At 42.7% G+C, this 26,870-nt stretch overlaps 1 protein-coding gene across 1 annotated transcript in view; it reads left to right on the top strand.

The window, feature by feature from the left end:
* Esrrg (estrogen related receptor gamma) overlaps positions 1 to 26,870 on the top strand; it is a 176,462-nt gene that overhangs the window by 13,789 nt on the left and 135,803 nt on the right. The window contains exon 2 of the mRNA XM_059280676.1: positions 11,303 to 11,419. Coding sequence (XP_059136659.1) covers positions 11,303 to 11,419 — 117 coding nt within the window. The remainder of the gene's footprint in view (positions 1 to 11,302; positions 11,420 to 26,870) is intronic.

The raw sequence follows: 26,870 nt of genomic DNA, 5'->3' as shown, positions 1-26,870 counted from the left end.
GCAGGGACGAGGCACCAGACCTGGTTCTCCTTGAGCGTTTTGTTGGTTGGTTGGTATTTGTGTGTGTGTGTGTCTGTCTGTCTGTCTGCTTGCCTGCTTGCCTGCGTGCATGAGCGTGTGTGTGTGTGTGCGTGTGTGCGTGCATGTGTGTGTGTGTGTCTGTCTGTCTGCTTGTCTGCGTGCATGAGCGTGTGCGTGTGTGCGTGTGCGTGTGTGTGTGTGTGTGTCTGTCTGTCTGTCTGTCTGTCTGCTTGCCTGCTTGCCTGCGTGCATGAGCGTGTGCGTGTGTGCGTGTGTGCGTGCATGTGTGTGTGTGTGTGTGTGTGTGTGTGTGTGTGTGCCTGTGTGCGCGCGCATAGGCCACAGTGCATGTATAGAGGGCAGAAGACAACTTTACAAGTCATTTCTCTCCGACTTGAGTTTCTAGGGATAGAAGTCGGGTCATGAGGCTTGGCAGCAGGCACCTTACCCACCGAGACTTGTAGGTGGCTGTCTCTCTCCCCAGGCTTTGGTGTGAGAATGGTAGTCTACTGATAGAAACTTTGCAACCACAGCAGCGGCAGCTCAGAATGGGTGACTTTTCTCCTTCTTGCTTCCTAATAATGGATAATATTCAGAAGGAAGAGAACTTTCAGTTCTTATTACAAAAGAAAACCGTTACATTCTGTGGCATCAAGTGCTGTCTCACATTTGGTTTATCTACCTAATTTGTGGACAGAACCACATTTTAATGTACTTCTGTAAAATCGTTCCTGAGGAATACTCCTGTAGCCCAGGCTGACCTTGAAATCAGTGTGTGGCTGAAGGGTGACCTCTGAACTTCTGATCCTCAGGCCTTCACCTCCCACCAGGGCTGTTTTTAGACAGTACTAGGATGGCACCCAGGCTAAGTGAGCACCCTGCAGACTGAGTTACACCCTTAGCCTGTGGTTAGAAGTTAGAGCTTCAATTCTGAGCCTGCTTCCCATCGCATCAGAGCACACCTGAACATGTCCCACTGACCACTCTATGTGCCCTCTTTACTTCGTTCCCGTTTGAAGAAGGCCTGAGAGAAGTGGGAGACATGGGTACACACAGCGCATGCACCAGGGCAGGCAGGAGGTGGTTCAGGTCCCTTGTCATCTCTTCCACCGCTGAACCTGGGGCTGACTGATAGATTAGAGTCTCCCGCGTCCTCCTCTCCAACACTGGGGTTACAGGAAGGTGCCTCCATGCCTAGCTCTTTAAACGCGAATACTGAGAATGTGGATTTCCTTCCTCATGCCTGCACAGCAAGCTTCTTAATCACTGAACTAGCTTCCTAGCCCATCTTTTCCTTTAAACTTATGTGCTTTCAAGGCTGGATATGTAACTTGCTTATAGCTTACAGGAAGAGAAAGATGATGTTGGCTGTGGAAGACAGCAAATTTGGAGTTATGGACAGCTCTGATATGACACCTTCCTTGTGGTGGTAGGGGCCCTTCCATAAGGACCTCCGTGAATTTGTCCTTAGCCTTATAGAAACTTAAAAACTGAGGTAAGGGGCAGGCGAAGATCACTGGGGGAGTACTTGCCTAGCAAATGTCAGGCCCTGGGTTTTGCTTCATTTTGATTTTTGAGACAGCATATTACTGTATAGCCTATGCTAGCCTCAAACTCAAGGTCCCCCTGCCTCAGTCTCCAAAGTGCTGGGATACTAGGTGTGTGTACCACAGGTATCTGCAACAAATACATTTTTTAGGAGACATTTATCACCACCTTTTAAATGTATTTTAGAACATGCCCTGGTGACCATGGAGTCTTCTCTTTCCCTTCGTGAACAATAGCATTATTCTGGGATCTTCCAAGTGCTTTGTGTACAACATGACACCCGTTGCTTTGGTGACTTGCTCTGTTTGGTTTCTGTGGAATTAAACTGGCCATAGAGCACAGGGGAGCTGAGACTGGATGAAGGATTTCTTCCTGAGGTGTTGAGAGATTCCACTCTCTAAAAGCAACCCTATCCTACCCCACAGCTGCCCTGGTCCCAGAAGGCTGACAATAGCAAACAGCAATGCCAAGATCCACCCTCACCCTCTCATTCCCGGGCTCCCATGTCAGCCTTCCAAAGGGCCATTCTGTCCAACAACTGTAACAAGAGCTACACCAAGAAATCGCTCAGAGGACAGGGCAAAGTAAAACGCACTTTTCTACTTTGAATGACAGTCAGTAATGAGTTTTAAAAGATTAGAGTTAAACAGAATTGCCTTGTACTTAAGAGTGCAGGCTTTGGAGCAAAGCTTCCTGGGTTCAAAACCTGTGTCTGGCACTTTGTGGGCTTGGTGATTCTGGGTGTGTCTCCTAGTCTCCTGGGCTTAAAGCTCCCATCAGCACCGTAGGTGTTGTTGTGTGCACATTGAAGGGTAGCTGGCACTGGCAGTGTTTGTGGTTACTGTCCTTTGTGTTGCCACCTGAGTTTTCAGGGGTGCCTTTAGAGATCACTGGGGTGGATGTCAGGATATCTTGTAAAGGGGACAAATCAGTGTACAGTTGTCCCTCTGTACCCTGCAAATGTCGGGGCTGAAACAACTGGAGAGTAGTGTCTCTTTGAAGAGAACTTATAAGCAATATACTCAGCATGTGACCTCATTAGTAAGTATCTGATCTTTCAAAACTTTACCCTTTTGTGGTCTCTTTTCTAAATGTAATAACCACGTGTACATTTTTAATATATGTACATATAGACATGTATAGGCTAGGTTCCACGTGAATGAGAGCATAGGGTTTCTTCTCTTTCTAAACATGAACTTTGGTCCTTCTTTCTTTCTTTTTTTCTTCCTTTCTTTTCTTGCTGTCTATTTTTTTTTTGATGAATAGTTGGGTTGTAAACTCTAAAATGGGACATTAAAGAGCAGAATCCCTAAAAAGTCAGTGGATAGTGTAGCTACGATGGGATGCTCTTTGAAGCCTAATTATTTAGAAGAATGAGGCAAACGTTTCACTTGAGCTCAGGGTCAACCCTGGCAACATATTAAGATGATGTCTTGAAAAAAATATCAGTGAGGGCACCCTATGGTCTGTTGACTTCACTGTGCACAGCCCTGGAATGTCTCTGTAAAGAGATGCAGAGCTGGGCTGGAGGGGCAGTTCACAGACACAGAGTCAAGCTGTGTAAATGCAGGGAAAAGCTCCCTGAAAGGTGAGCATCAGATGAGGTTGTTGGCATCAGGAACCTTTACTCAGTCCTGGGAGCCCTGGGGGTAATAGCTGTGAAGATACAAATGCAGAAGACCAGGAGGAAAGAAGATGCTGCTGCCTGGAACCTCCAGACCCCCACAAAGACATGAGGCAAGGTGGTGCATGTTGGGGTCTCAGTAGAAACTGATCTGGGATTAGAGCAGGGGTGAGGGTTTGGGAGGCTTTCTGTCACAGTGAGAACCAGGTCCTGCTCCATGACAGTCACCCCTCTGGGCTCCTGTGAGGGGGCAGGGACTGTTCACAGCAGCTGTGGCTCCTGTGTCTGAGATTCACTTCACAGATGGTCTAACCAATGACTTGGTCCTCTGTCCTTACGTTTACACAATCTGTGTCTTCTCCTTAGTGGCTGTATGAACTGTAGTGTTGTTAGCAAGACAACAATGCCTTTGTATTTCTCTGAGAAGTGATAGTCATTCATTTTTACATCTTGGCAAGAATTTGTAGACAGTTTGGTTATTGTTTTGTGTTTTATTCTTGTTTGGTTTTTAATGCTAGGCTCACATTGTACAGCCCTGGCTGCCTGGCACTCACTTGCTAGATCCTCCTGCCTCTGCCTCCTGAACGACAGGCATGTATCACTACACCAACTTGAGAGTGAGTTTTATATCATTCCCAAACTCAGATTCAGGTCTTCAAGTGGAGATAGAGAATAACCAAATGGACCCCTATGTTTGCTGTCCTTCTTCTCAGAAGGGAAACACTAGATGTGATTTAAAGCTTTTATCATATAATTCTTACATGGATGCCAAACAATGCGGTTCTTTGTAATTCAGAAAACTGGGAATTCTCGGCCCACACCAACCAGGAATAAACCAGGACCGGGAATGTAGAGATAAGCCTACTCTCTTCTCACTCTCCGGTTTCCTCCTCTTTTCTTCTCTTCTTCCCTCACTCATTGCTGCCACATTGTCTCCTAAACCAGAGGCTAGCTAAAATGCTAATTTCCAATGGCCATACATGATTCTTCCAGCTTCTCTGTAATCACAATGCCTTATGTTCAGTTAATCTTAAAAAAATTGAGGTAAGGTATGTCTTACTTCAACTGGAAGAAAAATCAAGGACAGATAATTTGCTCTTGTTTTATGGCATGTTATTCCCAATAGTATTTTCTCATTCAATATAAAGGATACAGGCCTGCCTCTTTTGCTTTTTGTTTGTTTTAGGCAATCTCTTGTAGTCCAGGCTGGCCTTGAACTCAGCTCCCCATGTGGCAGAGGATGCCCTTGAGTTCCTTATCTTCCTGCCTCTGCCTTCAGGGTGCCTGGCTTACTGGCATGTATCACCCTGCCTGACTTATACAGGACTGAGGATGGAACCCAGGGCCTCACCCATGCCGTGTTAGCACTTTTCCAACTAAGCCTTGTCCCTCTCTCTGACTCAGCCAACCACCTGCTTGTGGTATTTTCTAGTCTCTTTTTCTTAAGGCACATTTTATTCCTGTTCAGGAACTAAGCCTGTGCCTCATGTTCAAAGGGTGTGCTATCAGGCCGTTATGACCCTTATGCTACAGTTCAGATCCTGAGAAAACATGGGGGAAAAAAGGCTGGGTGTGGCTGCCAGTACCCGTGACCCTAGTAAAGGGGGGAAAGGGGCCAGAGAAAGAAGAGAGAAGAGGGGACACACATCAAGAGAGTTCCTGAGGCTCACTACGTGGCAGCTAGCCTAGCGGAAAAGAGAAAGTGAGACCCAGGGCCAGTGAGAGACCCTGTCTCAAGGAAATACAGCAGAGAATGAGAAAGGGGACAGACGTGTCTCCTTCTGTTCACCCACTCACAATTGTACATACACATGAGCACTTCCTCAAACTTCCATGTGCAATGATGTAGTTATGACATTTAAAACATTACAGACAGGTAATAAAGAACTCATATTGTATAATCTCAGCTATAGATGGTAGTGGTATTGTTTTCTATTTTTAAGTGGGGCAAACAGAAAACAGCTAGAATCAAAAAGAAAATTAAAAGCAGGAAAGGAAAAGCAAAGCAAAGAATGTCCTGTTTTGTTAAAAGTGAAAACAAAACAGAAGAAAAACAAACAAAACACCAAACTTGGCTATTATACCACAAATGGTTTTTCTTTTTCCCTTTTCTTTTTCTCTGTTTCAGGGTATTTAAAACAAAACTATTACAAATTATTGCCTCACACTTTTGATACTCTGAAATTGTGTTGCCAAAACAAAGCCCATTATTTTTTTAAAAAAATCACTTAATATCAGAGAACAATTGTCTAAACCCCACTTGTAGTGTCCTGGGGGTCACCTAGAGCCATTTGGTTTTGTTAATAAAATTAAAAACAAGTAGGGGAACAGAGAGTGGCTTTGGAGTTGGCTTCATCATGATGGCATGAGGATGATTAGAAAAGAGGGCTTAACATAGGGGTTCTAAACGCAAGGGTGTGGGTGCCCTATGGGAGTCGTGGGATCGGAGTGAAGGTTTGACATATATTTTTATTTTGAGATGCCATGCTAATTTCCATCATTCAGCTCTTTCACTGCCAAAGTGTAAAAGTCCATTAAGTGACTGAAAGGAATCTACAAATTATCCGCTGGCACCCTAGGCTGGAGTCTGCACACACCCTGTTATTCCATCCGCCAGAAAGCTGCAAGATTCTATTAGGCAGTAAGTGAGAAAATTATATCGCCTGCAAGCTAATTGTATAAAAGACTCCGAAATAAGTAACCAGAGCCTGAGACGTTCTGAAAAGCTGCCAAATGATATTATAAATTGCTCTATCTTTCCAATCAGCCTGGTTTTAGGACCACAAGCTTCCATGTGTACCCCACTCCTTCTGCAACAGAGCGCACTTCCCTAAGTTTTGACAAAACCAGGAAAATTCCAGCCACAGCATCAGGAGCTGCCCAACACAGTCCCCAGTGCCATCTAACAAATGTGTCCCAGAAAATCATGAGCCATAATCTATGAAAACTCTTTGTTTTCAATGAGAATGCTGTGCTGGGAACAGTAACTTCTGCTGTGCACTGGCTGCTTTTATCCAGGATAAATGCTACAGGGACCCAAATATATCGGAGATTTAAAACATTTCATTATTTATTTATTTATTTTTGTCTAGTTTCTACTTGTAGTGACTTGGAGGAAAACAAGCGTCCCATAGAGAGGCTGTGGTCCAGTGGGAAGAAAGTCTTTGAACCATTACCAAAGTGTCTGCTACATTGTTATCCAGGTGCTTGGGGTGGCACATTTCAAATATAGAATGCCTCCTTTTAATTGACTCCTAAAAGCAACAGGCAAGGTATTTGAAGGATAAAGTCTCAAGAGCCTGTAACATGGATCAAAGATGTTGATGGCTGGGTGACCACAGACAACAGTGATGTGAGGAACTCTGTGGGAGGCCTTGAAAATTAGGTTTCCCTCTAGCAAATAACTTTATTTAGAGTGATGCTGATTTGTTTTTCCAAATATAAACCAGAGTTACTTAGTGAGATCAAGGTTATCATCTTCATATATTAAGACTTCCTTAAGACAGAATGTTCACAAGGATACCCAATTCATTATAAACAATTTCCATCCATCTAAATTGAGTGTATACTGAAAAAATGTGTATATATATATATATATATATATATATACACACATTATATATATATATAATGATATATATATATATAATGATATAAATATGTAGGATGGCTTTGTGCAAAAAGAATATTTAAAATAAAGGCTCATTCTGTCCCAGCCTGACCTTGAACCTCTGATCCTCCTGCCTCCACCTCCAGAGTGCTAGGGTTTCAAGCCTAAGCCACTACACCTGGTTTTTCAGTAGTGCTCCAGTTGAACCCAGGGTTCCCACTTCCTAAGTAAGCATTGTTTCTACTGAGCCGCACTCCTGACCCCATGGAGAGGAAGTTCTTAGAAAGACATCTTTGCATATCCTGTGGCTTTGGGGAGATTCCTTTACACCAGTGTCATTACTGACCCGTTTTTTCATAGCATAGCTCAGACATTTTTCCCTGTGTGAGGAAGTCATTGACGTTTTCTAAGCATACTCTCTGTGAGCATAGGTGCATGCATGCATATGTACATGTTATGCATATGTGTGTGTGTGTGTATATGTGTACACATCCCCACGGAGGATAGAGGTCAGACTTGTGTATCACTCCTCAGACACTGTCCACTTTTTCTTCTTTTGAGACAAGTTTATTCACTGACCTGTGGCTTGCCAACTACGCTAGACTGGCTGGCCGGTAAGCTTCAGAGTTCTACCCGTCTCTACCACTCCAGTTCTGGGGTTAAAAGCACAGGCCACCACCACCAACCTTGCCTTCCTCTCCTGAGTTACCACAGCCCTTGGTTGGAGATGCTCATTCTTCCTAAGAGTTGCCTCCTGTCCTCCACAGTCTTCTTGTCTAGTGGGGAGCATGCATATGCAAAGGCTTCACAAAATACGACCTGTCTGTATTAGATGACAGCAACTCAAAAGCTAGGCATCCCCAGAAGTCATTTCCTTCTAGAATGGTCTGAGAAGTTTTCATAAATGATCGGAATGGAATTGGAGTTGAACACTGAGTCTTGGAAATAATTTTAAGAAGAATAGAGGGGCAGAAATAGATCATTCTCAGAGGGGAGTCTTGAAGGACACGCGGCAAAAAAAATGAATAAATCAAATTGGCTGCATCTGGAAGTTCATGTGAGGTAATAATTGTTATATTGCTGGAAAAGTAGATGAGTGTTAGATTGGAAGAGGACCTTGTGTGGCAGTTGGATAGCTTAGATTTAATTCAGAAGGGCAGCAGTAATGTGTGTGTGTGTGTGTGTGTGTGTGTGTGTGTGTGTGTCCGTGTGAGCACACACATGTGTGGTGCTGGGTGTCAAACATAAAACCTTACATATGCTAGGGAAGAGATTTTATTTTATTTTATTTATTCTATTATTTATTACAAGGTCCAAATGGGTCTGGAACTCATGCCCCATCTTCCTAAGTGCTGAGATTTATAGGTGTGAACACCAAGCTTAGCTCTTTTATTTTGAATTAGGGTGGAGATGTGATAAAGGCAGTCATGGGAAGAGACAGTGTACATGGCACCCATTCTGAACTACATCGAGGAGGGTGGAGGTCCATGACCCGGAGGAGGGGCAGATCCAGGTGTGAACCTGTGCCTGCTTGACAATCCCTGTTCAAAGTGTCCTGCCATGAGCAATGAGGACATAATCTCCAAAGACTGGTGAAAAGACACACTTGTGTGTTGTAGTGTATCATGTGGCAGACGTTTGTACCACTGAGTTAAAGGCATGGGGTAAATGTTTATGCCTCGACGGGAATGTGAACCATGTGTTACATCACACTAGTTTCAAAGATGTGAAATGGCCAGAAATGATGTTTTTTTAAAAGCATTTTTTCCAGTCTTTGTAATTATTGTTCAGTCCCTCTCTAATAGAGAAAACGTTAGTTTCCTTTTAAATAAATACAGAGAAAATCCTAGAGACTATAAGGATCTGGTAGCTGAACACTGAATTAGCAGCAGTCAATCAGGGTGGTAGCTACTCAGGAGGCTGAGGCAGAAAGATTATGAGTTTTAGGCCAGCCTGGGGAACTTAGTGAAACTGTTTCAAAATAAAATTCAAATATAAAAACAGGGCTGGGGATAGCTCAGTGCTAGCCTGGTATTCTTTTGCAAGGTCCCAGGTTCAATCCACAGTACCACACCAAAAGCAAAAACAGAAACAAACAAAACTGTAGCACCATTCCTTTGATACAGAATAGATTTCTGGGACATTTGAAAGAAACTGCTCAGATTCCAAATCTCTTTATCCTCAGCTTTGACCAGTCTAGGGTTCATCTACCTTATCATTTGCCTGTCTCCTTCATCACCATCATTATTATTATTACTATTATTTCTATTGTGTGTGTGTGTGTGTGTGTGTGTGTGTGTGTGTGTGTGTGTGCGTGTGTGTGAGCTCCTTCCACTATGGTATTCAGGGATGGAACTCAGGTTTTCAGGCCTATAAAGCTTTTATTGCTGAGCTATTCTGCCAGTCTATTTCCTGAGTAATATTTTTCTTAAAAAGTGTTTATTAATTAATATGAGGAGAGTGGATGCTGGTGCTCCTGTGTGAAGAGCAGCAGACAATGATGTGGAATTGGTTCTCCCTCCTGCCTTCGCATGGGTTCTGGGAATGAATGCACATGGCCAGCCTTCTGCAGCTAACACTTTCCCAGATGAAATATCTCACCAGCCCCTGAGTGATATTTCTGAAGACGGTGATGGTGACTATTCCTGTTAATGCAGTTAATATCACTTCTATTATCTAACCTCATTTTAAAAGTAGTTGCTTTGAATTAGAATGCTAATTTAGCCAGTCAATTTACCTCAAGTTATAATGCTCAAGACTTTTTTTTTTTAAGTCATGCATACTTAACCAATTTTCTGTAGTTCCAAGTGGCTAGGTATCACTTCCTGGTGAATTAGCAGTTGGCGAGTAGTGGAGCCTTTGAACAGTCCTGCGAAGCACTAATGTGATATTTAATGAGGAGGCATCAGTCCACAGAAAGGTAGTCAATATAAATCAGTGTTTACAAAGTGTGATTAACTCTGAAATATTTCATCAATGCTGTGGTCCCAGGCAGCCTTCTATGCTAATTACTTGGATCTGCGCATGTTTCAGGGGACTCGATGGACCCTGAGTACAGCAAGCGTGGAACAGCAAAATTGCAATTATGCCCGGACCGTCTCCTATGACAATTTATGCATTCGGTGCAATGACCTCCCCCTTCCCAAGAGGGCAATAAGCAGGATGCATTTTCATTAGGTTACTAATGCACTTAATCACGAGGGGAAAGGGTTAGGAAGTAGCCAGAGACCTTCAAGCACTCTGCGACGGGGCTGATAGTGAAGACAGCCTTTATTTTTCAAGGCAGCTCTTTACAAGGCTGTAGCTGCCGAGAGCACACCCCACACACTTCATTGTCTTCAGAGAAACATTGAAAGTTTAGATCTTCCAGCTACACGTTTTTTCATTTCAGATTATTACATGTAGCTAAAAACAGTACAGTCTACTATTAAAAATATAACCTGAATAGTTGTTGTCATTACAGTTCCATGGTGTTTGGAATTAATTATGCAAGTAATATCACAAGCACCATGAAGATGATAATAGCAATGGCAGCCATTATTCCCACCATCCTTACCCTCAGCACCACCAGCGAGCATCCTGGGAGGTTCTGCCTGACTAGAAGGGCAGGAAGAGTTACGTTCCTGCCCTGCATGCCAGGTGCTAACAGGAATTGCTCACTTTGGGTCCCTGGGCTCTGAGAGGTTTATGCAGCCGAAGGACAAGAAGCTTGTCCCAAAGCATGAGTCTAGAGTGGGATCCAGATGTGACATTTTGTTTGCATGTTTAGTTTTTTTTTTTTTTTTTTGTCTTAAGGTTTAGTTATTTTATTTTGTGTGTATCTGTGTGTGTCTGCTTGTCTGTATGTGCCAGCAGAGTCCAGCAGACAGCATCGGAACCTCTGGAACTGGAGTTATAGGTAGTTGTGAGCAGCCCCATGTGGGGGCTGAGAATCAAACCCGCATTCTATATAAGAGCAGTGAGTGCTCTTAACCACTGTCCTGTCTCTCCAGCCTCTGGTGTTTATGTTTTTATGAGCATAGGCTGCTTTGGAATCTCTTCTAGAAGACTATACTTGGTGTGGGTCAACTTTGCTTAGCGATTGTTTGTTATCCTATAACAATCTTCCAGAATATTTTGATTACAAAAGAAATTTTCAAGTAGATTATGATCATAAGAGGCTCATATCAGATTCCTCCCCCCTATTTTTAGAAAGAGTCTCATTGGGTAGCCTTTGCTGGCCTAGAACTTATGTAGACCAAGCTGGTTTGGACTTGGGGCAATGCTCCTGCATCAGCCTCTCTGGAAGTGCTAATTTATGTCAAGCTGCTCCCATAGAAGCATATTCTATGGCCACAGCAGCATATCCAGCTTGCTGGGGCACTTGTCCCATTCCTGATGTCTCTCACTCCCATGACTTTGGGGTCCAGGGTACCAGAGTTCACCCTTTCTCTGGGGTGCCTCCATCTCTCCTGACTGGCCCATCTGACTGCCTCTTTCCCTCCCACTCTGCACTGTAGGTAACATCGAGTACAGCTGCCCAGCCACGAATGAATGCGAGATCACAAAGCGCAGACGCAAATCCTGCCAGGCCTGCCGATTCATGAAGTGTCTCAAAGTGGGCATGCTCAAAGAAGGTAAGTGGCCCTGCTCAGAACCCTGTGCTCTGCGTTTGGGGGGCTGGTGGTGGCAATCAAAACAGGGATCAAGACCAGTTCCATAGAAACCAGAAAAGGTGGGTCAGTAGGGGCCCCGAATCTGATGGCAGAACACCCATAAAACCCTAGTTTCTGATACCTCATAGCTAGCAGCTTGACACCAACCAGAAGGTTGTGATCTGACCTGAATTCCCCACAGTGCTTATGGGCCTGGTCCTTTGATCTTTACAGTTTACAGAGGGAAGAAGATGGAGACAAGCTAAGAGGCTGCTCACAATGCATCCCCCTTCTCAATTTTTTTAAAAACCAGTTTTGGGTTTAAGGTATTATTTTCCAAACATATCTTTAGTACTTACTTTCTCTGGTAGAATAGGGCTGATGCTTTGACATTATGATTGCTTTGCTTGGTTTCAGTGGGGAATAGCACCCAGCAACAGAAAATAAAGCCAGGGAATGTAGATCCTGTGCTAAACACACTGAATGAGCTTCCATACTTGATCATTCTTGCAATAGGAAGCGAACCCATCGGCTGTGGAGGACACTCTGCTAGCCCCCACATGTCTGAGGCCCCACCATATTTGTAAAGTTCAGCTTACTTAGACAAAGTAATCAAAGTAATCATCAGCTCGGAGGTAGAGTAACATTTTTCCTTTTCTCTGAGAAACCTACCCCTAGGAGTTTTTTTTTTTTTTTTTTAATGAATCTCTGTACATGCATATTTGTAGAGATACATTTTACATACTGCACACAGCTTACCCTTTCTTTGTATTCAGAAAGCCCATTGGAGTTTAAAGTGAATATGATGTTTTCATAAAGCAGCAAGATGAACATGTGCTCATGGAAGGAAGTTTGGAACTAAAGTTAGGTTAATTATCTATAGAAATGTATAGATCTGCCACCTCAGAATTTATGTATTATCATTGCAGATCTCTACCCCTCACCTTTTTGTTTTACAATTGAAGTTCACATATTTGCAAATGAGAACGATGAGCCTCACTAAATACATAGTCACTAGATTTGCATAATTCCACTGGGCCTGTACCTGTCCAGTGCCGTCTTGGTATACGATATCACAGGGGAAGGAGCACAGCGGTGGAATGCAGGGCCGTGGAACTCCTGCCCTGTGCACCTGCCCTTTATTTGTCTACTGGAAAAAGTAAAACCCCTTCATTTCTCCATCTCATCTTCAGCTTGGCTTTTTCCTTGGGAAACAGCTGTCAGCAAACTTATAACTTGAAAGTGTTGCAGGAAGGTAACCACCATAGGATGTCAAAAAAAAGGGAAAAGATATGCAGTGATATGATTATATATACCATATGTGATATATGAATATGAGGGGGAGAGGGAGACTCTGTCAGGAGAAAGAATGGTAGAGGCAGACCCATTTAAATAGGTGTCATAAGCTCAGGGACAAGGAAGGAGGGATTCATGATGACTAGTGACCGGGTAGCCCTGGAAATAAAAATGAGGATGGGGCACTTCGCATCTGGGGGCTTTGGTCCCAGTAGGAGTTTGCACAGACAACCTCTGGTTTCCAACCCATCTGCTACATTTGCATGCAGCTCCTCCCACACACCAGACACTCTTCCAGGTCCTGTGTTGCCCAAGTTGCTTGGTTGCTGGTAAATATGTTTATGAAACTGTGCAAAGGGTAATTTTTGACAAAGCTGAACACATGACTGAAAAGCAAACCCACCCACTTAACTGAAGTACAAGCCAGATTCCTTTGGAGCAGTGGTTCTCAACCTTCCTGATGCTGCGGCCCTTTAACACAGTTCCTCATGTGGTGGTGATGCCCAGCCATAACATTATTTTTGTTACTACTTCATAACTAATTTTTCTACTGCAATGAATCATAATGTAAGAATCTGTGTTTTCTAATGGTCTTAGGAAACCCCTGTGAAAGGGTTGTTTGATACCCAAAGGGGTTGAGATCCACAGTTTGAGAACTGCTGCTTTAGCTTCTGGTGATGATGATGGTGATGATAAACTATTTTAAGGTTCTAAGTTTGCTTAGCCAATGCCTTAAGCCCTCTGGTAGAATAGCATACAGATACTAATTCACAGGGTAGACACCCCCCCCCCATGCTGTAGAAATCCCATAAAAACATAATTCAGAATGTTATAAGTGATGGACAGTTGGGTTTTGGTCTTGGTTATGTCTATGTTACCATTTACTCTGGGGAGATTTAAACTAAACTTGTGCTCAAACATAACGGTTAGTGGAAGGCTGCAAACCCCTGGAAATTGAAGAAATATTATGTTTAAAAGCAATCCATTTGTCTAAATGTAATGGAAGTCGTGTATCAGCGAAAGCCTTCTGTGAGTACACCTCAGATTCCGATTTTGTTTTCAAACAGTGAAGTGTGTAGAGACACGCCCCCATTTCTAGGGAGATGGGAGTTTTTGATTAGTTTGATTTCAATACTGTAATTTACTCATCTGATTGCTGTTTCAACTTTAAAGATGAACAGGGACACGTCTTCTTTCTTAGATCATGTTTCTCATAGTTTCTAGGAGAGCGTCTGAAGGGAGAGTGAAGGCAGATGTGTGAGAGGCCTTTAATTAAACATTGTTGCTCGGAGTAAATTGGGCTGTGCTTATCTGTGATTCGCACCTCTTCAGCACTTGCTAGCACGCCTTCAGAGGATGTGTTTTCCAGGGGAGTGCTGCCGTTGCTGCCATGCTCAAAAAATAATTTATTTCCCATTTACTTCCTCATGAACACGCGGGTGGCAAAATATTGTTTCTCTGAGCCCGTTACCCTTAAAGCAGAGATAGGATGGTGTGCGTAAATGTGGATATTGTTTTCTTTTCTTTTCTGCTTAAAGAATACAGTAAAATATTGCATTTCACCCTGCATATAAATGCACAATTATGCTTGGGCATCTCTGTGGCTCAAGGCTCGCTCCCTAGGCCTGGATAGGGTGATACCCTCTTAAACGTATCTTTATGGATGTGCAGGGATTTGAGTCCCGTGCAGTATGTCAGGGATCATGGTGTAGTAAATCTATTCAAATGTAAACCTGTTCAATTCAATTACCAGTCCATAATAAAATTTGCTACTACAACCCCCGTGTTGACCACAGCAGTCCATACAGGCGGACGGCACAGCAGGTCTGGAAATTGACAGACAAAATCTAGTTAAACAAAAAACAACATTAGTTCTCGTATCTGAGATGAAATCAGATTTCAACAGCCTCGATGGAAGCCTTCCTTGCTTTAACAGGTATCTTTTATTCAGTTCGCCAAGTGTACCATAAAGTACTGCCTGAGGGGAGGGAATGAAGGAGGTTTTCATTAAAAAGCGGGCTTATAGAAAAATGGGGCCTTGACTGTTTTAAAAATGGTAATTCTTAGTCATACTGACTGGCATTTCTACTAATTGAGGTGTGTCTCTGTGAGAAGATAGGTAAGTGTCGGCCCAGGAGGGAAAGGGAATGAGTGGCTTTGTGGGTAAACTAAGACACAGGAATAAATGCCCATAGCTTCTGTCTCCCCATAAGCTGGCACTAGAAATCTAAGTGAACTAGGCTTGATGCTTGAGATTAGATTTTTTAAAAAAGATCTCCTTTATTCTTAATCATGTATCTTGGTATCTGCACAAGGGGACAGTTGTCCTTAGAGGCCAGTGGAGGGTGTAAGGTCCCCTGGAGCTGAGGTTACAGGTGACTGCCAGCTGCTCAGCTTGGGTGCTGGGAACTGAACTCAGGTCCTTTGGAAGAGCAAAAGTGCTCTTAATGGCTGATTCACCTCTCCAGACCCCGGATTAGAATTTTTGAGTCAAATACTTGTTACCAGTTAAGGAAGCTGGGAGGTGACTAGGTCACTAAGATGCTTTCCATGCAAGCATGAAGACCTGAGTTTATTTCACCAGAATCCACAAAAAGTGGGCATAGCAGAGGCCTGGAATCCTAGAACTCACAAGGTGTAGACAAGATAATTCCAGGGGCTTGTTGGCTAGCAAGTCTTGTCTGTATATGAATTCAAGGTTTGATGAGAGACCCTGCCACCAAAAATAGACACACACACACACACACACACACACATACATACATACATATGCATACACACACACACACACACACACATATATATATATATATGTATATAGAGAGGTGATTCAGAAAGACAGTTGCCATTGACCTTTAGTCTCTACACACATGAGCACCCACAGTCTGTGTTCTCTCACTTATATGTGCATGCATGCATAGGTGAGCACACACATGGAAACATGCATACACATGAATAAGTGCACATATACTCACAGGAACACACACACACACACACACACACACACACACACACACACACAGACGATCATGCTCATTCACACCAAAAAATCCTTACCAGTTGAAACAAACAGAAGGGTTGTCAACACTAGTGTTGGAGAGGGAAAAAAAGTCACACAATAACAAAACTCAGAGAAGTGCTGCTGAGCAGATGCTACCATGTCTGCACCATCCAGCACACTAACAAGCCCCTTGTCCCTCTTGCTACTCTCCTGGGCTGCTAAGTGTCCTGATGGACCAGCATTATTTTTCCAGTCTTCTCCCACACTGGATGTCAGAGGAAACACCTCTGTAGCATATCTGCTGTCAGCATTCCTCTTTTCCTTTCTTTCTTTCTTTCTTTCTTTCTTTCTTTCTTTCTTTCTTTCTTTCTCTAACTCTTCCCAACTTTCAAATTGTTTATTTGTAGGAAAAAAAGAAGCACCCCCCTCCACAACTGCTCAAAGTGGACCTGGGAATCTGGTCAAGCACTTTTAATTAGCGCCATCTCCTTGGTCATGTAAAGGCTATGTCATGGTACACTGGTTTGGTTTCTCTTTGTTGATCACAAAAGGAGCCGCTCCAAGAAAGCGGCAATAATTCTGTGGAGGGATAGAATCCATCAAAGACTTGAATGAGATTTTCCTGTTTTTTCACATTGACAATCCATGTTTTGTTTTTTGTTTCGTTGTTTTGTTATGGTTCTGTGTGTGTGTGTGTGTGTGTGTGTGTGTGTATGTGTGTGTTTGTGTGTATTTCCTTTCTTGAGACAATCTCAGTCAGTAGCCCTGACTGGCCAGGAACATACTTTGGAGAAGGAGCTGGCATCAATCACAGATCTTCCTGCTTCTGCCTCCTGTGCTGGGACTAAAGCCTGCCAGCCTGTGCCTTTCCTCACTCTCGAATTGCACGCAGCGTATTGCCCAGCCAGGGCAGGGTCTGTACAAAAGTGCGGACGAATCAGGCAATACAGAGGACCAGTTTCAGTATTTTATTCCAAGGGAGTTAGTTCCCTTTTTGACATTAAAACAAACAAACAAAGTAACAACTACTACTAGGTGTGGTTGCACGTGACTGTAGTCCCAGCATTTGGGAGACAGAAGCAGGAAGATCAATTCAGGGCTGGCGTGGGCTACATTAGACCCCACTTTCAGAAAAACCAAAAACAAGACAACCCCTCCCCAAAACTTGCTACTGAAGCTTTTTAACTATGAGGCTCAACATCTGAGTTGTGGATATTGAAGAAGATACTGCAGGGGGCGCTGTGGACAGCTTAGCATATGCTCCTTCCTGTGTTCCATCCTCAGCACTGCTACCAAGAAGGGACCAGATGTGCCCCACCCACCATGCCCTGTGGCCCAGAGAAAGGAGCAGTCCCATGTCAGCTAATGCTGCCAGAGACAGTAAGGCTCAGCCTTTGGGGTCAGATGGACCTAGACTCAAGGCTTTGAATTTGAATGGATTCCTGGATTTGCTTCCTGGAAGGGCGATGAGTTATGATGTTTCCCCAACTTGCTGGATTTTGCTGGTAGAGGTTCTTAGGATAAACAAGAGTTTCAGAGCTCAGTGGACATAGTCTGGGCTGTGATAAGCAGGAGATGCCAGGAGCCTTAACCTGGGCGTCATGTGATATGATGTATATGAATATGTATATGATGCATATGTGTATCATATTGACCTGCTGCAAGATCTTGCTCCATGTAAAATGTGTCTGTAGCCAGAGGTTTCTCTGGTTCTGCCCGGCCCTGAGGTCTAGCCTGGCCCAATGTCAGTGGCTTTCAGGGTGCTTTCCCAAGACTTTCATAGAAGAACATCTGTGACATCTGTAAGTGAAATTTTGTTCAAATGTTCATGAGAAAGCTTAGCCTTTATTTGTGCACAGATCAAACAAATAGGAAAAGAAAATATTTCTTTACATTTCCACAGTTTTGTGTGTGTGTTTGCAATGTATGTATATGTATGAATGAATGTTTTTGTATGTGTATAGGTGCGCATGGGTGCTCGTGGCTTACCGGCATCTTCACATGCTGTTTCTCATCATGGCGGCTGGCAGTGTCTCTCTCCCCCAGCTTCCTGTTCTCTCCATTCTCCTCTCTGTTAGTCCCGCCTATACTTCCTGCCTGGCCACTGGCCAATCAGTGATTTATTTATTGAACAATCAGAAACACATTTGACATACAGACCATCCCACAGCACTAGAGCATGATTTCTGGATGCCGAGTTGAAATAGAGTTTTAGGTCATTAATGGCAAGCTTGAGGGTGTCATGTCTTAACAGGGCCATGCCATCATGGTTTAAGTTTTCCAGCCTGATGGATCTTAAATGCATCAAGAATTGTCAGTCCACATGTAGCATAAAGTCTTCAACTTTGACTTGACTTGTGGAGTTATAGAACTGAGTTAGTACTTAGGTAATCTTTGAGCAGATGGAATGGTAGCAGTGTGGGCGATGGGATGGTTGTTACTGTGTTAAGAAGGTCTTCCAGGGATGACCAATGATCTCAGGGTATAAGCCGCCTATTGCCAACCCTGAGAGAGAGAGAGAGAGAGAGAGAGAGAGAGAGAGAGAGAGAGAGAGAGAGAGAGAAGTGTGTGCACAGATATGTGGGACAGAGCATAAGTTAGGGATTTATTTACGTAGCCACTGATTATCTCTCTGTTCAGTTGTCCTGCACCCCAGAATATAAAGAAGAATTATCCCAGGACAGTTTCTGCTGCAGCCCCAGTTCTCCCCTGGTCCATCCATGACCAGGGAGCTTGGAGTATCTTCTAGGTTTGCCCTTTCAGCAAATGGTGCCCAGAACAGCCCCTTCTCTAATTACCCCACACTTCCACATTTCCCATTGCAATCAAATGGCCATTTAGAGGGTGTAGCATTTTCCAGGCAGGTTCCCTTTTTAAAAAATATAAAGCTAGCAGGATCATTTAGTAACAAGTGGGTTTGTTTCTACCCTCTGAATGAGTCTGCTTAGTAATTTATCCTAACAAAATCTCTTTTGTAAAAAAAAAAAAAAACAATTTAAAAAAAATCTCCCAAGAAGACATTGCCAAGGTGATTTCCCCCCCTCAAGTCTAATATCATTATGCTGCCAAGTCTAAACCAGAAATTATTGCTAGGGAAGTTTGGGTTCCTACTGCCTTCAAAAAGCAGAACAAAGGAGAGGAGAAGGCTTTAATGGTATTCACGGAAAATATTTCTGTACCGGGTGACAGTTAATAGAACTACATTGACCTCCCTGGTGTTTCCTACAGTCACAGTTGTAATCCCGTCCCAAGCAGTCCCCTCATTAATGCAGAACATTAAACACAACTCCCAAGTTATAATATAGGCAGTGGCAGAGAGCACCTTGTCTGTGAGCTTTGTCTTGACATTCGAGCCATTTGGGAATGGATCTACAGTGCCACGGAAACTTATTCTGTGTGTAGACATTATGTTACCAGATGGCCTCTTTTCTCTTTCTTTCTTTCTTTTCTTTTCCTTCTTCCTTTAAAAAATTTTTTTTTGTGGCTTTGCAACTGGAATAATCTGTGTCAAAATGAATAGCCAAGGTGTCGAAGGTAACACTAGCAGCCATGTCTTGAGGATTTAATGCCTTAGGCTGTATGTTGTGGGCTGTGACTGGATTCTTATTTTTTGGCTGGTCCTTACAATGATCACAACCACCCCCCACATACATGCACACACATACACAAGTACGCAGTAGGTGCTTTCCCCTTGCACAGAGGAAGTGAAACTTAGAGAAATCATGAATCTTCCAAATTTCTTCCACTATAGAGGGAACTTGAATTTATAGCAGGAACACTGGGTCTATCACCCATCCTGTTTATCTAATAGAGATTTTCCCTTTATGAATTATAGGGATACTAAGTATATATTTAGCTCAGAATGATTTTTTTCTTACTATATTTTTTTAGGGGGTGGTCTTACATGGTATCCCAAGCCAGTGTGGAACTCATTGGGTAGCTCAGGCTAGATTGGAATTTAATCATTAGCCCAAGGAATCTTTCTGAATCTGCCTCCCAAATGTGGGGTGACAGGCATATGCTTCGGGCCCAGCTACTTATAGCCCTTCAGAGGCTGTGGATTATGAGAAACTGAGCTCTAAAAAAATATTTAAATGCCCACCTTTTGTTGTTACTGTTGGATTTAAACTAACTTGGGTACTTTTTGTTGTTGTTGTTTTTACTTTTTGTTTTTGTTTGCTTATTTGAGACAGGATCTCACTTGGTGGCTCTGGCTGGCCTGGAGCTCTCTATGTAGATGAGGCTAGCCTCAAACTCACAGAGATCTGCCCCACCCCAGTCTCCTGGATGCTGGGATTAAAGGTGTGTACCACCACATTTGGATACTTCGTGTCCTTAATATCCAGAAGACAGTAAGAATTTTTCTTGCATTAGGAGAGCTGTTTTAACTGAAAGAATTCCAAATATCATGTGAGGATTGGACATGAATATTTTTAGGGTGGACTTCCCACTCTGAGGTCCTTCAGATTTCCATATAAACTTTAGAATAATATTTTGTTGTTTTATGTTTTATGTATTCGTTTTTTTCCCATCTGGAGATTAAAACCACCTAGAGCATCTCACATGGGAGGCAAGAACTCTACCGTAGAGCTGTACCTTGGCCAACTTTTGAATAATAGGAGTGCTGACCAGGGAACCTACAGGCTACAGAAAGCCTTTCTGAGCTCTGTGGTAACTAGTCTGGCTCTTTGATCCTGACAATGCTTATGCACATGGACTTGCTCTGTATTGTGTCCTCTTGAAGGATTTGGTCCTTTGCTTCACTTTCATGTTAATCTACAAACTTTCTGACATTAGAACTTTCTTCTTAAAATTTAAAACTATATTATTTATATGTGCTGAGTGGTTTTATGTCAATTTGACACAAGCTACAGTCATCTGACAGGAGGGAACCTTTGTAGCTGGAGTTTTTCTGCCTGGCCCACAGTCAGGACAAATCTCTATCACCTGCCAGTCCCACAGACACTCAGACCCAACCAAGTAAACACAGAGAATAATATTGCTTACAAACTGTATGGCCATGGCAGGCTTCTGGCTAACTGTTCTTACAGCTTAAATTAATCCATTTCTATAAATCTATACCTTGCCACATGGCTTGTGGCTTACCGGCATCTTCATATGCTGTTTGTCATCGTGTCGGCTGGCAGTATCTCTCTGACTCAGCCTTAACAAAGTAAAATTACATATAATTTGGGAATTTGGGCGTAGCTTCTCTTACTACTTCCTGCTCGAGGGGGGCGCTGTATCTTATGGGGAAACAAAGAAAATTTTAGAATTATGGAATAGTCCATGAGGCTGTATTGTCTGAGTCAGATGCCTTCAAACAGTTCTGGATGTTGGATCATCTGGGCCATGGTGTCATCGGAGACCTTTCAGGGGGTCTTGGCTGGTCAAACCTGATATATCTTAATCTTGAACAAATCCATAGCCTCTGGCTTTCTGTGGGAACAAAAGAGACTCTTTTCCAAAGCAACATATCCTTATATCCAAATTTTGAAGCCAAGGTATCTTTAAAATATACATTTTGGCATAACTCAACATCTTTTATGATCAAATGTTTTAATGTTTTTCTGCAGTTAAAAATCCCAAAGACAACACAATCCAGATTCTCTGTGTAATATTCATCTTTTTTTTTTTTTTTTGGTTTTGTACTAGCAAAGTCTAAATCCACCATGCAGCTTAATGTGCCACTTGCAGAGGCCTCATTCCCGCCAAACTGCAGGTCGAGTGCGCACACCAGGAACCAGCCAGTAGCTCAATTCAGCAGCTGCCGCTCATTTGAGAGAGACAATTAGGGAGCTGTTTTTAGCTCCGTTTTAGAATCTTTTTTCTCAGTTTTTAGGTGGAAACTCTTGCCCCACGTTGGACGCCATTTGTAGCTAGAGTTTTCCTGCCTGGCCCACAGTCAGGACAAATCTCTATCACCTGCCAGTCCCACAGCCTCAGACCCGACCAAGTAAACACAGAGACTTATATTGCTTACAAACTGTATGGCCGTGGCAGGCTTCTTGCTAACTGTTCTTACAGCTTAAATTAATCCATTTCCATTAATCTATACCTTGCCACATGGCTCGTGGCTTACCGGCATCTTCACATGCTGTTTGTCATCGTGGCGGCTGGCAGTGTCTCTCTGACTCAGCCTTCCACTTCCCAGCTTTATTCTTCTCCTTGTCCCGCCTACACTTCCTGCCTAGCCAATGGCCAATCAGTGTTTTATTTATTGACTAATCAGCAACACATGTGACATACAGAACATCCCACAGCACACCTTGACTGGAAAACTTCCTACATAAGATCAGGCATGGGAAGCAAATCAGAAATACTCGAATTGTGGTTTCCCCACAAAGCTTTTCCACGGGTCTTTGTCTGTGTCAGATAGTCTGTGACATTTTATCTCAATCCAAATTGGAGCAGAGAAGAAATTTTCACCTTGTAACAAAATTTCATTCTTTGGGACAGTTTCTAGAACTTGAACTTGAGAACATTCTGTCCAAATGAGTCTTTGCAGACAGGAATATACTTGAGTGCCTTCTACCTTGGTAGTTTGAAGATCTGGCCATGATGTGCAGCTGGGATATTCAAATCTTGTCCATTTTATAAAGGAGGAAAATTTTAATACTGGTATTTTAGAGATTTGCCTATTATTGTATACAAAATTCCATATAAGAAAGTTACATAAGCTCCATATACTCGTGGGTCTCAGAGATAATTGCATATTTAGATATACTTTCTTTTAAAAAACCACAATTAACCTTGAAGTGAGACAGCATGTGGGCTAACTAAACACAACACCAAGAATTCTCCCAAGAACATGCTTCCTGTCCTACAGGACGCAAAAGATGATGGAAATCATAGGGCGTAAGTTTCCCCACTCCTTTCCCTTATATTAATTAGAATACTATTAAAAGCTAATCATTTGTTTGATTGTGCTCCATTTGTCATTTCCACGGGTGAGCATGAAGCAGGAAGCCAACATTGATCTAAAACGTTACAGTTTTATTCCTTTTGAATTATAAAATATCTCCAATGGATTCTGCCCCAAGGGGGTATGGAAACCTGCTTCACCATTTGCTCAGAGAAAAGCCAGTAGAGTAAGTGGTGAGGCGGGGAAAGGGGGCACTGGGGGTGGGCAGGACTCTGTGAGACTCTGGTATAGTGTATTTTTTCTTACAAGTTTTCAGATAATATGTTCTCATAATTCTCATCCAGGGAGATGTGTGTGTGTGTGTGTGTGTGTGTGTGTGTGTGTGTGTGTGTGTATGAGCTGGATACAGTTTAATGTGAATTCGTGAGTTCTGGTTTTGTATTTCATATGGCTCCTTTAACAAAGTGCTTCATTTATAGTTTTACTTCTGTGGGTTCCATACCTGGTGTGCCCCTTTCCCTGTTGAAGCTGTGTAGCTTGTCAGCCCCCTACACTCTGTATTATCATGATTCTCTTCAGTCTTTCATAGTCAACAGTGAGACTATTCTCTCTCTCTTATTCTATCTGCCTCTGTCTCTGTCTCTCCCTCTCTCTCTCCTTCCCCCTCTCTCTTCCTCCCCCCATCTCGCTTAGTAGGTTGAGAGTGAAGCCACCAACCAGCTTCCCTAAGGCAAGCTGTCTGCAAAGGAGCAAGCCAGCTGGCTTGGCCAAGGTTGATCAATGATGAGAGGCAGGCTGGGTTCCAGGTCCACAAAAGCCACTCAGTGGAGAGTAGGTCAGCGGCTTCCCCAAAGCCAATTACCTGGCAGAAGTCTAGGTGCCTGGTGCTAGCCAAATTCCCTGAGCCTGATGGTGCTGGTGGGGAGTCCATCCTGGGCTTCCTGGCAAACCAGACCAAAGGCAACAGCAGATTGTGCCTTCTGAGAGCCAGGGTGGCTTTGTGGCTACCAGAACAGCGGCTGAGGACTTGCCACTGCTATTCAATGTTATCCAAGCAGACAGCACACCGGGGCTCAGTCTTAGCTATCTCTCAGGTGGGAGGGACTTCAGATGTAAAGCCGATTCATAGACTCACTTTTACCTTACTTGGCTGAATGACATGAACATGAGTCATGCCATTAAGAGAGAAGGATGCACACAAGGTTTGGGAAGCAGGAGGCGTCATGGGGACCCAGCGTTGATGGGGCTGGTAGGATGTACTCTATTTTAAAGGCACTGTCCTTTGTAGATGAAATGGAAGGTAAAGCAAAGCTAAAACACTGTGACCTTCCTTGACCGCAGACTCACAGCCTCTTCTGTTTTGCTCACTCTTCCTTTCCTCTTTCCTCTAGGAACTATTTAGTCATCATCTTAATATATACAGACTATTTTTCTCAACGTTTTAGATTTCTTGAATGTATAAGAATGAAAGGCAGAGAATATATAAAAATGAGATTGGTTACTGTGCCTGGGCAACTTTGTACATTGCTTCTACTTTTCACCAGGATTTGGTTCTGATTTCATCAATGTTTATCAAGCCAGGTAAATATCAAATTCCTCTCACTTCGGTATTGGGTTAGTATCAATTCCTGCACAATTGCGAAAAATTTGGAAGGAAACTGGATTCCTGACTGGTGGTTTGGTCTATAGACATGTTTGTCACTGCTTCCCTCACAGATGCACTCTACTCTTAATAATATCTAGAACTGGGATGGACCTTATTCATCCTAGGACCTCTTTTATACCTGTCAATCCAGTTTATACACATTTTAGGTCCACATCATGACTTTCATCTGGCCACTTTTATTCACCCACTCACCCTTTGTGTTAGCTTTCTCAAGCATGGGGTCGATGTTAAACATGAACATGGCACAGTCAGGAATGGCTATGTGCTTCTATTTCCGGATTCCTGGGAGGCGGAGGCTGAAGGATGACTGGAGCCCAGAAGTCTGAGGCCGTCTTTGGTGACATTCTGAGCATCCACCACAAGAAATGTGGGGAATGGAGAGAGAAAGAAATGCACACACACAGAGAGTGAATGTGTTGGATGTTTCTGTCCCCAGAGTTCATGGTCTTTCTAATCATAATGGTTCAGTTCACAGAGGTCTTAATTCTGTTCCTAATTCACCATCATCTTTTGTCTGTTACATATGGTTTATTGCTTTGACTTTACATTTTCCAGAACAGGAAGTATGACATATAAATAAGAAACACAATCTCTGGGGTCAAAGGTAATCTGAAATGATTCCTTGAATCCTTGAAACATACTCACTGTGACTGCAGATTCAACTTTTAATTTTACTTATAAATTAAACAACCCCACCTGGCTGATGGCTGTAGGAGGGGATGGTGGCTCCAGTCCAGCCTGCCTACCCAACAGGTTACTTTATCTTTGAACAAATTAAATTATTATTATTACTACTATTATAATTATGGTGTTGAGATCAAAACCCAGGGTGCCAGCACACTAGGCAAGTCAACCACAAACCCATATGCTTCCAGCAACTTTATCTTTTTAGACTTTATCTATGAAATGGAGTTTGAAATTTTGAAATATACTGGGAGGGTTTTTTTTTTTTAGACTGAAAGAGGAGCATTGAGTGATGTCCTTGTTACCATGCCTATCACTTAGTGGCATTTAGAAAATTTGAGCTGATACTATGAAGTTTTACCTCTCTGCTCTGCACCAAATGTATCACAGAGCAAAATAGAAACCATGTGTGAAGGGACACTCTCTCCATTTCTATTTTCATCCCTCTTGATCCTTACTTAATTCAATAATGATTGCATAATAGATGCTCAATAAAGTACAGCTGACCCTCCCCTTTAGCCTACTTTTGCATTCTCTCAAGTTCCATTTTTAGAAGTTGGGTACAGAAACAGTGTTTCCATTAATAATATATTTTTAACTAACAATACTATCTAAATTATGCACACACACATACAGTTTCCTTCATACATGTGGGGCCAGGACCAAGTGGAATTTGGTATTCACATGTCATTGACTTTATTTGATTTGATTTTAGTAGTTTGATTCGGTAGTCATGTGTCATTGACTTTATTTGGTTTGATCTCTCAGATAGTATACTAAAATGCTAACAAAGGAAAAAGAAGGGGTGAGGGCTGACATTGATTTTCATCTGATTTTCCCTGTAGACATTGGAGGAGATAGTGAGTATAAATGAGAAAACCGAGTTGTATTTTATCAGTCCTATAAATAATGTTCCCAACATTAGCCATATGGGAAATGGTAAAACCAGGACTCCACTGTGTACCCAACCTTCTATAGCCCATGTGATGTCTTGATATTCATCAAGAAGCATTTCAGTTTAATCTCAATCTCACAAGTGTTCAGAGATACACTGTTATTTAAGGTTTAAGGAAGCTACTGCTCTATGCTGTTTCTTTCTTTTGTGACAAGGAATTTTTTGTTTGAGAGGGTGATTTCACTGCTAGCAGCTATTAAAAATTCCAGAGTCATCCTTTGGTAATATTCTCCCATTTATGCATGTGTTACTCTCTACAAAACCAGAATATTCTTTAAAAATATTTTATTTGAAATTATGTGTATGTCTGCATGTGAGTGCAGGTGTTCTTAGAGGCCAGAAGAGGGTGTCAGATTCCCTGGAGGTGGAGTTAAAGGCATTTGTGAGTTGCTTGATTTGTGTGCTGGGAACTGAACACGAGTCCTTTTACGTGTTCTTAATTGCTGAGCCATCTCTCCAACACCCTACCCCCAAAATTATTTCTTAAAGGTTGGGTAGAATGTTCTTACTATTTCTTAGAAATGCTTTGAATAGTGGGTAGGCAATTCAGATCTCTACCCAGCCCTTGGTGGTAGCCCATTGTTCAGTGGCGGAGACTCTGGTAGTGGCCAGCGCCTGCCTCTGAGAAATGCGAGTGCTGTCGCCTGGTGATCCCATACCCTGTTTGTAGCATTGTTTTAACTCTCTCATATTAACAGGTCCTGGTTTGTGATTTGTGAATACATTTCTCAGTGATCTAGAACTTTCTCTAGAACTCCCCAGAAGTCATCAGTTAGTACCTGGAGAAGATAACTGCAGAAAAAATAAATAAAAACTAAATGTCACAAATGGTGATAAAGTAAAATGCCAACAATTCTGTCCCAGTGTCATGTGCCCAAAGAGGTGTTGGAGAATCTCCTGTTAGAATGAATCTTTAACTGTTTGGTTTGTGCTTCAGCAGTGAAAACCTATCTGAAGTTTTATTAA

This window comes from Peromyscus eremicus, chromosome 15 (genome assembly GCF_949786415.1).
Source record: "Peromyscus eremicus chromosome 15, PerEre_H2_v1, whole genome shotgun sequence".
NCBI classification, from domain to species: Eukaryota; Metazoa; Chordata; class Mammalia; order Rodentia; family Cricetidae; genus Peromyscus; species Peromyscus eremicus.
This window is presented reverse-complemented; position numbering and strand designations above follow the sequence as displayed.